General features: G+C 41.3%; 1 protein-coding gene and 1 long non-coding RNA gene across 4 annotated transcripts in view; both read left to right on the forward strand.

Moving 5' to 3' along the window:
* The first annotated feature begins 389 nt into the window (after positions 1-389).
* Positions 390-1,214, forward strand: LOC110679028. Its single transcript, XR_002502149.1, has 3 exons — positions 390-780; positions 834-989; positions 1,052-1,214. It is a non-coding gene; the product is annotated as an uncharacterized LOC110679028 (long non-coding RNA).
* Positions 1,215-4,267: 3,053 nt separating this feature from the next.
* LOC5571745 (serine/threonine-protein phosphatase alpha-2 isoform) overlaps positions 4,268-12,138 on the forward strand; it is a 59,879-nt gene continuing 52,008 nt past the window's right edge. The window contains exons 1-3 of one of the 3 annotated variants that reach the window (XM_021852943.1): positions 4,268-4,358; positions 4,497-4,674; positions 4,941-5,072. In XM_021852943.1, the coding sequence (XP_021708635.1) occupies positions 4,620-4,674; positions 4,941-5,072 (187 nt within the window). In that variant the 5' untranslated portion in view covers positions 4,268-4,358; positions 4,497-4,619. Of the gene's footprint in view, positions 4,675-4,940; positions 5,073-12,138 lie in introns of all 3 variants that reach the window. The other 2 variants (XM_001653720.2, XM_021852944.1) reach the window with 2 other exon arrangements.

Below are 12,138 nucleotides of genomic sequence, written 5' to 3' on the forward strand. Positions count from 1 at the left end.
CTGTTCTCACCAAATCGTACCAACAGAACGAGAAAATCAACTATGACCTATCCCAAAATATGTCACCCAAAAAATGTTGGACAAAGCCACTTATGTTTTAATGTTTTGAATGTTTAAGCATAATGCGTGATGTATTGATGACGCTGGAATTAGTGGCGTAGACAAGGACAAGAAAAACTCCTTGAACATCTCGTACCACCCCATTCGGTACAGACAATTTGCATGGATTACAAAATTTTGGCGGCCCGCCTTTACTGGTCGTAATCGAAAATTCAGAACAGTCGATCTTATTTCTTTCAATTTTGTTCCAATTTGTATTGGTTTGGTGTAGCAAATTTTCCCATTTATAGATTTTTGGTCCTACGGTGCCTAAAACGATAATATAAAAATTGTTTACTGATAAGTTTTTAATAAGCTGCCAGCTGGTAGAAATGGTGGCCGATAATAAATACAGTGAAAATTTTTGACATTTCAATACACAATCTGAGATCACTGCCTACTAAGATCAAACCAAAAAATCTGTAGACAATAAGTGCCAAAATCAAATCACCCCCTGCAGTTTTATAGCTAGCATAAAAAGCTGGATAACCGTTCCTCTACTGAGCAACCATATATGAATATTCTTCTACCATAACAACTGTGGTACACTGCCTTTGGATGGATCTGTGATTTTTGACTGCCAATTTTCGACCGCACAATGCAGTTTTGTTTTTATTCAGAAACACCGTAAAGTGCCTTGAATAATTATTCTGATGCTGACGTCGCAGTTTACATTTTCCGGTGAGTTAATTGAAAATCATTAAAGTGAAAGAATAAAAAAGTGTCTTTTATAGCTCTACGCCTATGCCAGTGTCCAGTATCCCGTGGAGGAGGTAAAATGCAAGATAACTTCCACTTTGGAAACATTGTGCCGGATGTTCCGGATTTCATTGTTCCTGATGGATATTAGATCATCTGCTCCGAATTTCCAATCGGATATCAGAAATAAGGTAAGCTTTAATATGCATATCGAAGCAAACGATCCGTCCATGTCTGATTTGTTTTATTTCAGACTGATACGGAAACCTGGAACCCGAGAGCATAATCGTCACATGCCGTTAATGGATGCGGTAGTGGTGCACGAAAAGATGAGCGTAAAAGTAACAATGTCAGTTATTTCTAATTGCATTACCAAGAATGTGAATAAATAAAATACTAAAAAATGTTATCTTTAACTCGTATTTGTTTCAATTTTAAACATAAGAAATAACTTCTTTGGTTTGAACCTGAGAGAGACTCGCGAAGAGGAAAAATATCAACGTCATATGCAGCCCAGACTCCGCTGTCACAAAACGTCAAATGCAGAGTCTATGAATGGAGAGTTGCGCGAAGAGACTTCTTTGAATGGTTGTTCTTCTTCGTCTTCGAAAACAGCCCCTATCTGTTTTGCTGGTCTGCTCGATAGGTAGACGGTTTGACAGTTCGATAGGTAGATTTGGTATCACTCTTCGCGCAACTCTCCATTCATAAACTCTGGTCAAATGCAGCCCACCGTTTTTATGGCTGCAAAAGTGAAAAGTATTGTATTCACAATAAACTGTTATTAAAAACCTTAGTCGACGGAGCAGTTTTTTCCAAAGTTGCTGATAAATCTAAACTCAAGATTAATTATTTCTAATGTCTGCTACGTTTGCTGGCATGAAATTTCACTCAAAAGCAAGGGGTGGATCACTCCTGATGCATCGAAATATTTGCATGCATTCAAATGCATTTAAATGCACACTCGATAGATTTACAACTCATGGCTTGCTCAAACGTTTGATTGTTGTTTTTGTCGAAGTGTCAAACTCAGTTTTTGCATAAACTTTTGAAGAGTTGCGCTACCTCACCTAAAAACGGTCAACCCGGTGCCAAAAGGGACTGGAAACATTCTTCATTGAAGTGCCGGGTTCGATATTTAAATAACGGCTTAACAAAAAAGCGTTAAATCTATACGTGGTCGTTAAACTGATGGCAAGATGGATATGGAGATGGATGGAGATGCTACAGAAAAGCGTGAAATTAGTAACATTGTAAAGATGGAATGTTGGCATATTCAAAGAATAAAATCTATCCGATATGATTGATGATTGTTTTGTCTGTCATAGCTGCTATTTCACTGAAATTAGGCCTAGGAAGGAGTATATCTGGAAGTAGATATGCGTTTTATGACCTAAAGATTCTATAAAGTTGTCTCTCACGGATCTGATGATAGGCTGTCCAATTGCTGTCATTTATGAACAGTTTCAGCAACATATTAAATAACAACGTGAACATTTTCGTATGAATAAGCCAAAGGAATATTTGTGGTATGTCCAAGACAAAACATCCGGAAGCAATTTAGAAATAAGAAAGACCAAACGTCGATATATTTATCAAGTCTAGAGTTAATTGTATTGTACCTGTCCGTAAGGGACATTGAACGAAATAAATAAGTTTTTTAGACCAATAATTTTCAAGGGTTTTGTTGTTCCTTCCGCCTAGATATGTATTTAAGAATGGGAAGCGCCTGTAAGTTACAGAATGTGGGTTTCCCGGGGAGAAGGTTCCTACTACTCCTGATTACAAACATCACTGAATCTGCAGGGACATGGGACGATGGATTTTTGTTAAGAAATCAAACCTAGATGATTTTTGCCTCATGGATCCATAAGCGGCATTTCAAATGAAATTTAATATATTTCCGCTCTAAAGCAACAGCTTGGTAATCTGAAACGTATAAAATATGTTGTTAATTTTAGAATATCAGTCAATCTTCTTCTTCTTTCTGGCGTTACGTCCCAACTGGGACAAAGCCTGCATCTCAGATTAGTGTTCTTATGAGCACTTCCACAGTTATTAACTGAGAGCTTTCTTTGCCGACTGACCATTTTTGCATGTGTATATCGTGTGGCAGGTACGAAGATACTCTATGCCCTGGGAATCGAGAAAATTTCCTTTACGAAAAGATCCTCGACCCATGGGATTCGAACCCACGACCCTCAGCATATCAGTCAATATAAACTACGAAAAGTTTAGTTGAACTCTCAGCGTTGCGCCTTTCACAATAAACAATGACACGTTGCTATAGCACGGCACGATAGTACGGGCCAGTGCTAAGCTGATGTAAATGTAGAAAAAAATGCATTTGATGCAAATCGATGTACATTCGATGCACATTGAAGAAGTGATCCACCCCTTGCTCAAAAGGCTATTCATGATTCGATGTGATGCAAACGCAATCATTTTTTGCAGAGAGGTTCATGTGAGAGTTTGAACGGCTTGCGCATGATTGGCATAAACATAAAGTGGAATAAGAAAAAACTCAGCAATCTTAGAAAAAGAAGACCGTCTTCGCGAGTCTCGTCTCAGGTTTGAACCATACCTCGTACTGTACTGCTGTGTGGTAAAACATTGCTTCAACTATTGCGCAAATTTCTCGGTAGCGATATTTTTAACCATACCGAATATGTTCCTAATGTGGTTGGCTCTAAAACACCGTATGGAAAGTTGCCTGTTTTGGAACGGTAAACATTCTTAACAACCCCTTGTTAATACTGTCCAATTCGTGAAAACTTCAAACGGAATGGTCGAAACTTTACCCCGATATGGTTCAGTTATGGTTGTCCCAACTATTTTGAATATGGTAAAATAAGGACCATAAACCATTTTTCGTGGTGTTGTGATACGGTTTGGATTTATGCGGGTTGTTACGATACTTAACCACCCGTACATTATATTGCAAAAATCTCATATACCATACAGTGAACTGTTCAAAACAATATATTGTACTGTAATTGTATTGTCATTTCACAATATTCTGTATTGCATTTCCAATATATTGAATGGTACTGTTCCAATACGTTATATTGTTTTTGTATTGTATTTTTTATCCGGGCCATAATTTTAAACACACGGATCAAACGTGTGGATTTTTATCAGTGTACCTTTAGCGAGAGATTTCGTTCAGTGTAGCGACCGCATTTTGGTGCGAAGCAGGCTCGCTTGTGTTAGTGATACATTTCGTACACGAATGTCACGCACACAAGCTTTTAAATTCACAGTTTTCCACCGAGAGGGTATTCACATTAACGAATGCATTTGTATAGAGCTGGTAAAACATAATAAATACCATGAATACGAATAGTGACGTCAGCGTTAGCGGGCCTTTGCGCTTGAATCGCTTGAATCTTTGACACTTGCGCGTCTGCACTGACACTCATACAACGGAATAAACCCGTGAAACCTTCGTAATCTTATAATTGATTTTACCATTTTCTCACAGGATGGCAACGCTGCTGTCTTTATCGCAGCGTTTCTCATCGAAGAAAAAATTGCTTTTGCTGAGTGGTGGCTGCTAAGTGCTTATTCCTCGTCGTCGTTCGATAAAATTTAAGAAATAGTTTTCAATTTCATTTCGGCAGCATCCACGCGAGCCATTAGTGTAAATGAACACGTTTGTCAAATTCGTTTGAATCCATTTCTTTTTCTTTATTAAGGGTTTTTTGCGTGTCAGGTTTGAAGGCTTGCAAGAAGATAATTTAGTGCAAAAAGAAGACACATAACGGAAGAAGAGACAGTGTGTCAAGAAATTTTAAGAGTGAAAAATCGCATTCTACAAAATGTCGGACCCAGACGCATTAAACATCGATCATCTCATTGCTATGCTTTTAGAAGGTAAATACGCTAGATAGCGGATTTTAATTGTTTCTAACCCAGTGAATCAAATATGTGTCGAATATACGGAAGAAAACTGCGTTTTATTGAATCAGTGAAAAAATATACTAGGCGACGCCCGTTCAATGTTAAAAGTTGCTTTGAAACGAAAATAGTGTCTGATATTGATTGAACAATGTTATAAATATGTGGGACCTTATATTGAACTATATAATAATTATTAGAATGAATGAATTTTCGTTTTAATACAGTGCTTTTCATTTTAGTTCGCGGAGCAAGACCCGGAAAAAACGTTCAATTGTCGGAAAATGAAATAAGAGGCTTGTGCTTGAAATCTCGAGAAATTTTTTTATCCCAGCCGATTTTGCTGGAATTGGAGGCAGCACTTAAAATATGTGGTAAGTAGGAACTGTTACCTGAGAAATTTTATCTTAGAAATATTATTGCTGGTTAAGATTAGTAGGTTGAGGTGCAGCAAATCAATCCAAATGTACCATTACTGATTCCCCTAAGGAAAAACAGCTAAAATATGCGATTGAAATTAAAACAAAAAAAATTAACGTATAACGATAGATTTCAACCCCTATCTTTCAAATGTATGAGAACCAGAACTCATTCAAAATTCCTTACATCAATAATAGGTATACTATTCCTTTAGTTGAGATATGTTTTTAGTATGATAGATAGAGATATGTTTTTAGTATGATAGCGCAATAGATTTCTTGGGACCCTCCTCTATGGGAACTGATGCACCATTACATAGCACAAACGAACAAAATTTTGAAGCAAAACAAAATTAAATAGCTTTATGATTAAATTTAATGGATATGAATTGATTGCTTGTATCATTTTTGCAACGTACATCCTAGAAAAATATCACATAGGGTAGTAGCACTAGGTTTCGCCCCCCTAAACCATGTAATCCCAAGATTAATCAATTTTTGATTCTATTAACAAATATCAAATGATTTTATTGGGTTTATTCTTTTACGATGATCAAGCTGCAGAGTTATTATAAATACTGTTTACCTATACACTCGTTTTGAGGGGCTGAAAATCTTCCTAATAAATCTAATACAGGTCGGACTCGGTTATCCGGAGTATCGATTTTGTTTTCACTCCGGATAATCGACCAGCACACCTACACAAAAACCACTTTTTCAAACCCCCCTGTTCTAAAGGCCCAAGTAAAAATGGTGCAAATGTCAAAACTCAAAAAGCAGTTTTCTCTTTTTAAATAGACAAATCGAAGAAAATAAAAACAAACAGTTCTTTTATTTGCCAAATAAAAAGGCTGTGTGTTTCTATTTTAACCAAATTGTTGTTTTAAAAGGAGAAAACTGCTTTTTTAGTTCTGACTTTTGTGCCATTTTCTCTTGCACCTTAAATACGTTCAAAATTGCAAAACCATTAATGTTGTATATTGCAATACCAAATTATCTTAGATGTATGCATAAAAATTGAAAAACAAGAACATCAAAAATCAAATTCCGGATAATCGAGTCTAAAATTCCGGATAATCGAATCCCGGATAATCGAGCCCCCGGATAATCGAGTCTCCGGATAATCGAGTCCCCGGATAATCGAGTCCGACCTGTAATAGATCGTTGCACGCCTGACCTAACCTCGAAACTCCATATATAAAAAATGTCAACTCCATATAAAAAAATCTAAACAATTCCAGCAGTGAGTGTCAAAGAGCACGACAGTCAATGGATCATTGAAGGTAGTTTTTGTCAGTGCTCACCGCATCAAAACAAAGGCGCCACTGTATATGCGATTTAACATTGTAACAGCATTGCTGTTCTGTCAAACACACAAGGCTACGGTGGCGCTATCTGTGCTTTCCATAGCGGCCGTTTTGGTTATTTTAATGATCCATTGAGCGTGATGAAAGAGGGACAGAGAAGGAGAATTTTTCGTGACGTCACCATGCACTCTTCTATAATAATATACTCATTCTAGCACTAAATTGAACAACTTCGTCCGTTTTTTGCCCATCTTACAATCATAAAGCGAAGTAGGTATGCAGTTCAACAGAAAAGTAATCGCTAAAGAGACTAAAATGTGTGTTTTGCGTGTGTGTGTGTGTTTTTTTTTTTTTTTTTTTTTTTTTTTTTTTTTTTTTTTTTTTTTTTTTTTTTTTTTTTTTTTTTTTTTAGTTTTGTGGTAAATTACATTTACGAACTAACCCAGCGTTTCACGTTCGATATGGAGGCTAGTCATATCGAATTCGTCCATCGTGCGCCAGAGTGTCGGACTCTTTTATACCGACTAAAGTCCACCTTCGCCCACGAGCCATTCCCCCCGGAACTGCCTCTTGGCATTACTTCATGGGGGAGGCTATTGTGCTAACCACTGCACTGCTCCTTGCTTCTTACGCTCCTGTACTTCCCTTGCTCTCTTCGTACTGCTGGCATCACGCCAGGGCCATGTTTCAGCTGCCGCTTCTGTCATTGCTACGCTTCGTTGCTCTACTGCGACGTGTTTGGGGCTGGCATCTCGCCAGAGCCCTGCGCAACTTTTGCGCCTGCTGCTAATCCGCCGATTCTCGAGTTCTCCAGGTTGGACCAGTTGGATGCCGAGGTCGGTCCACCGATTCCGGTTGGAGGGTAGCTTCCGGTTCACTGGCGCCCCGACGACCCAAAACTGGTGGTTGTCACGATCGCTACTCGGCATAGTCCCCGACGGTGGATCTAGCCTACACCAGCGGAGAGTTCCTAACGTAGGAATGTCTCCCGAAACCGTTAACGTTACGCGTTTGTTCCTTCTTCACTGCTGCTGACCGGTGAAGTGCCGAGGTCGATCCAGCGATTCCGGTTGGAGGATGGCTTCCGGTTCACTGGTGCCCCGACGACTTAAGCCGGTGACTCGCTACGGACTACTCAGAATAGTCCCCGACGGTGGATCTATCCTACTCCGACGAAGATTTCCCCGACGGCGGAAGATCTCCCGAACCGATGCTTTCCGGGCTGATGCCGAGGTCGGTTCTGCGATTCCGGTGGAGAGAAACTTCCGGTTCACAGGCGCCTCGACGACCATTTGCCGGTGCAACTACGCGTTCTACTCAGTGTGCGTGTGTGTGTGTGTGTGTGTGTGTGTGTGTGTGTGTGTGTGTGTGTGTGTGTGTGTGTGTTTTTTTCTGCAACAAATATTACGCCTTTCTCGATTGTTAGTCCTTAAACGACTATTTGTTTACAAACATTGAGTTGTCAGTGGGAACCACTTCCCAGGGGGAACCAAAGATGTTTGCTCGTTATTTTCCAATGGGGTAGTATGGGCGGTGTCAGGAGGCTGATTTAAATACTTTTAGATCCAAATGAAAGCTACAACATTCCCATAGAACGCTATTAAGGTGAAGATGCATCGAAGCCAAACCACAAATTTTCAAGAGCACAAATCTAGAGAACCAGACAGCGGTTTGAGCTGAAAACCTAATCGATTGGCCACACGTGGTGGTGACCAATCGATTAAGGTTTCAGCTGTTAAGTTCCCTGGATATGCGCTTTTGAAAATTTGAAGTTTGGCTTCGATGCATCTTCACCTTAAATTTCATTACGATCGGACTTTTCGTTACAGAGGCAAATCAATCCAAATGTACCATTACTGATTCCCCTAAGGAAAAACAGCTAAAATATGCGATTGAAATTAAAACAAAAAAAATTAACGTATAACGATAGATTTCAACCCCTATCTTTCAAATGTATGAGAACCAGAACTCATTCAAAATTCCTTACATCAATAATAGGTATACTATTCCTTTAGTTGAGATATGTTTTTAGTATGATAGATAGAGATATGTTTTTAGTATGATAGCGCAATAGATTTCTTGGGACCCTCCTCTATGGGAACTGATGCACCATTACATAGCACAAACGAACAAAATTTTGAAGCAAAACAAAATTAAATAGCTTTATGATTAAATTTAATGGATATGAATTGATTGCTTGTATCATTTTTGCAACGTACATCCTAGAAAAATATCACATAGGGTAGTAGCACTAGGTTTCGCCCCCCTAAACCATGTAATCCCAAGATTAATCAATTTTTGATTCTATTAACAAATATCAAATGATTTTATTGGGTTTATTCTTTTACGATGATCAAGCTGCAGAGTTATTATAAATACTGTTTACCTATACACTCGTTTTGAGGGGCTGAAAATCTTCCTAATAAATCTAATACAGGTCGGACTCGGTTATCCGGAGTATCGATTTTGTTTTCACTCCGGATAATCGACCAGCACACCTACACAAAAACCACTTTTTCAAACCCCCCTGTTCTAAAGGCCCAAGTAAAAATGGTGCAAATGTCAAAACTCAAAAAGCAGTTTTCTCTTTTTAAATAGACAAATCGAAGAAAATAAAAACAAACAGTTCTTTTATTTGCCAAATAAAAAGGCTGTGTGTTTCTATTTTAACCAAATTGTTGTTTTAAAAGGAGAAAACTGCTTTTTTAGTTCTGACTTTTGTGCCATTTTCTCTTGCACCTTAAATACGTTCAAAATTGCAAAACCATTAATGTTGTATATTGCAATACCAAATTATCTTAGATGTATGCATAAAAATTGAAAAACAAGAACATCAAAAATCAAATTCCGGATAATCGAGTCTAAAATTCCGGATAATCGAATCCCGGATAATCGAGCCCCCGGATAATCGAGTCTCCGGATAATCGAGTCCCCGGATAATCGAGTCCGACCTGTAATAGATCGTTGCACGCCTGACCTAACCTCGAAACTCCATATATAAAAAATGTCAACTCCATATAAAAAAATCTAAACAATTCCAGCAGTGAGTGTCAAAGAGCACGACAGTCAATGGATCATTGAAGGTAGTTTTTGTCAGTGCTCACCGCATCAAAACAAAGGCGCCACTGTATATGCGATTTAACATTGTAACAGCATTGCTGTTCTGTCAAACACACAAGGCTACGGTGGCGCTATCTGTGCTTTCCATAGCGGCCGTTTCGGTTATTTTAATGATCCATTGAGCGTGATGAAAGAGGGACAGAGAAGGAGAATTTTTCGTGACGTCACCATGCACTCTTCTATAATAATATACTCATTCTAGCACTAAATTGAACAACTTCTTCCGTTTTTTGCCCATCTTACAATCATAAAGCGAAGTAGGTATGCAGTTCAACAGAAAAGTAATCGCTAAAGAGACTAAAATGTGTGTTTTGCGTGTGTGTTGGATAGTTGGATGCCGAGGTCGGTCCACCGATTCCGGTTGGAGGGTAGCTTCCGGTTCACTGGCGCCCCGACGACCCAAAACTGGTGGTTGTCACGATCGCTACTCGGCATAGTCCCCGACGGTGGATCTAGCCTACACCAGCGGAGAGTTCCTAACGTAGGAATGTCTCCCGAAACCGTTAACGTTACGCGTTTGTTCCTTCTTCACTGCTGCTGACCGGTGAAGTGCCGAGGTCGATCCAGCGATTCCGGTTGGAGGATGGCTTCCGGTTCACTGGTGCCCCGACGACTTAAGCCGGTGACTCGCTACGGACTACTCAGAATAGTCCCCGACGGTGGATCTATCCTACTCCGACGAAGATTTCCCCGACGGCGGAAGATCTCCCGAACCGATGCTTTCCGGGCTGATGCCGAGGTCGGTTCTGCGATTCCGGTGGAGAGAAACTTCCGGTTCACAGGCGCCTCGACGACCATTTGCCGGTGCAACTACGCGTTCTACTCAGTGTGCGTGTGTGTGTGTGTGTGTGTGTGTGTGTGTGTGTGTGTGTGTGTGTGTGTGTGTGTGTGTGTGTGTGTGTGTGTGTGTGTGTGTGTGTGTGTGTGTGTGTTTTTTTTTTTTTCATGCATCTCTAGGAGTTAAAAAAATCTTCTTAAGACTGGCCTGTATTTGTTCATGCTCATGCCACAGTGTATGGTTTGGCACTGTGTGGGATTCGCAATGGGGCGCCTACCCACTAAAAAACAGTCTCCTAGGTACACCGTCACCGTAAAGAATTCTTCTCCGGCACCACCTTGCGGTATTACTTCGAAGAAGAGGCGACACATGCTACGCGCACCCTTCATTAAGCCCTTCGGCTCCATCATTAATTTGTTAGTTCCATTATTAATTTGTTTCGCTTTCAGCGAATGCCATGCCAAGCTGAGCCCTTCGGCTCCCATTAATAATTTGTTAGTATTCCTAGTTAGTGATCTAAACATGCCATATTCAGCCATTCGGCTCACGATACCATGGGTGCCAGAAACTCCCAGGCGAAGGAAGTTCTCTCGGTGCTGGACGCGTGCCATTTAGCACTCCAGGTTCTCGCGCACTACTCGGATAGTCCCCGGCGGTGAATCTACCCTACCCCGACGAAGAGTTCCCCGGAGGTGGAAGTTCTTCCGGTACCGATGCTGCCCGGATAGGTGCCAAGGTCGATCCTGCGATTCCGGTTGGTGGATGAATTCCGGTTCACAGGTGCCCTGACGACCAATTTGGCAAGACAATTCACACCGTCTTCAGCTCAAGGCTGCACAGACTGAACAATCACAAACATTAGACAACGGACAACACGAAACACCCAGTAGCCCAATGATGAATTTTTCGTTTGACGAAAAGTTTCTACCGACTGGAGTGGGAATCGAACCCACACTTCATGGCACAATATGCCTAAACGACTGACGCCGCTAACCGCACGGCCACGAAGCCTACAACTTCCGGTGCTTTTCCACGATCTACTCGGTCCGGTCCCCGACGGTGGATCAAGCTTACCTACCGGTTGGGTGCCGAGGTCGGTTCGGCGATTCCGGTTAGAGACTGACTTCCGGTTCACCGGCTTGTTCCTCCCTCCACTTCCGCTGAAGCAATGACATTATTTTCGTCACCGCCATGTTCACCGCGTTCCACATCACCTCATCGCTACACATTCTATCCACTACGTTGTCTACGGTTACGTCAGCACCGCAGACCGCTGTCATCTCGCTACGTTCCGCAGCAAAACGTGGACACTCGAAAATGACGTGTTCCGGCGACTCCTCTACGACTGGGCACTCAGCGCAGAGCGGCGACTCTGCGTGGCCGAACCTGTGCAGATATTTCTTGAAGCAGCCGTGACCTGACAAGAACTGCGTCAAGTGGAAGTTGACTTCTCCATGGGATCTGCTCACCCATTTCGCCAGATTTGGAATAAGGCGATAAGTCCACCTTCCCTTCTCAGCGGTATCCCACTCGCGTTGCCATTTCACCATCGTGTCGGCTCGGGCAATCTTCCGGGCTCCTCTAGTACTACTAGCTTCGTAGCACTCCTTATCCTCTTCCAAAACGTAGCCGATAGGGACCATTCCGGCAATCACGCATACTGCCTCCGAAGATATGGTTCGGTAGGCACTCGCTACCCGCATGGCCATCAGCCTATACGTGCTGCTAAGCTTGACTCGGTTCCGCTTCGTCTTCATTGCGGTTCCCCACGCCGGGCTAGCGTACCTCAGGATCGACGTAGCCACGCTAGACAATA

The sequence above is a fragment of the Aedes aegypti genome, chromosome 3 (genome assembly GCF_002204515.2).
Source record: "Aedes aegypti strain LVP_AGWG chromosome 3, AaegL5.0 Primary Assembly, whole genome shotgun sequence".
Taxonomy (NCBI): Eukaryota; Metazoa; Arthropoda; class Insecta; order Diptera; family Culicidae; genus Aedes; species Aedes aegypti.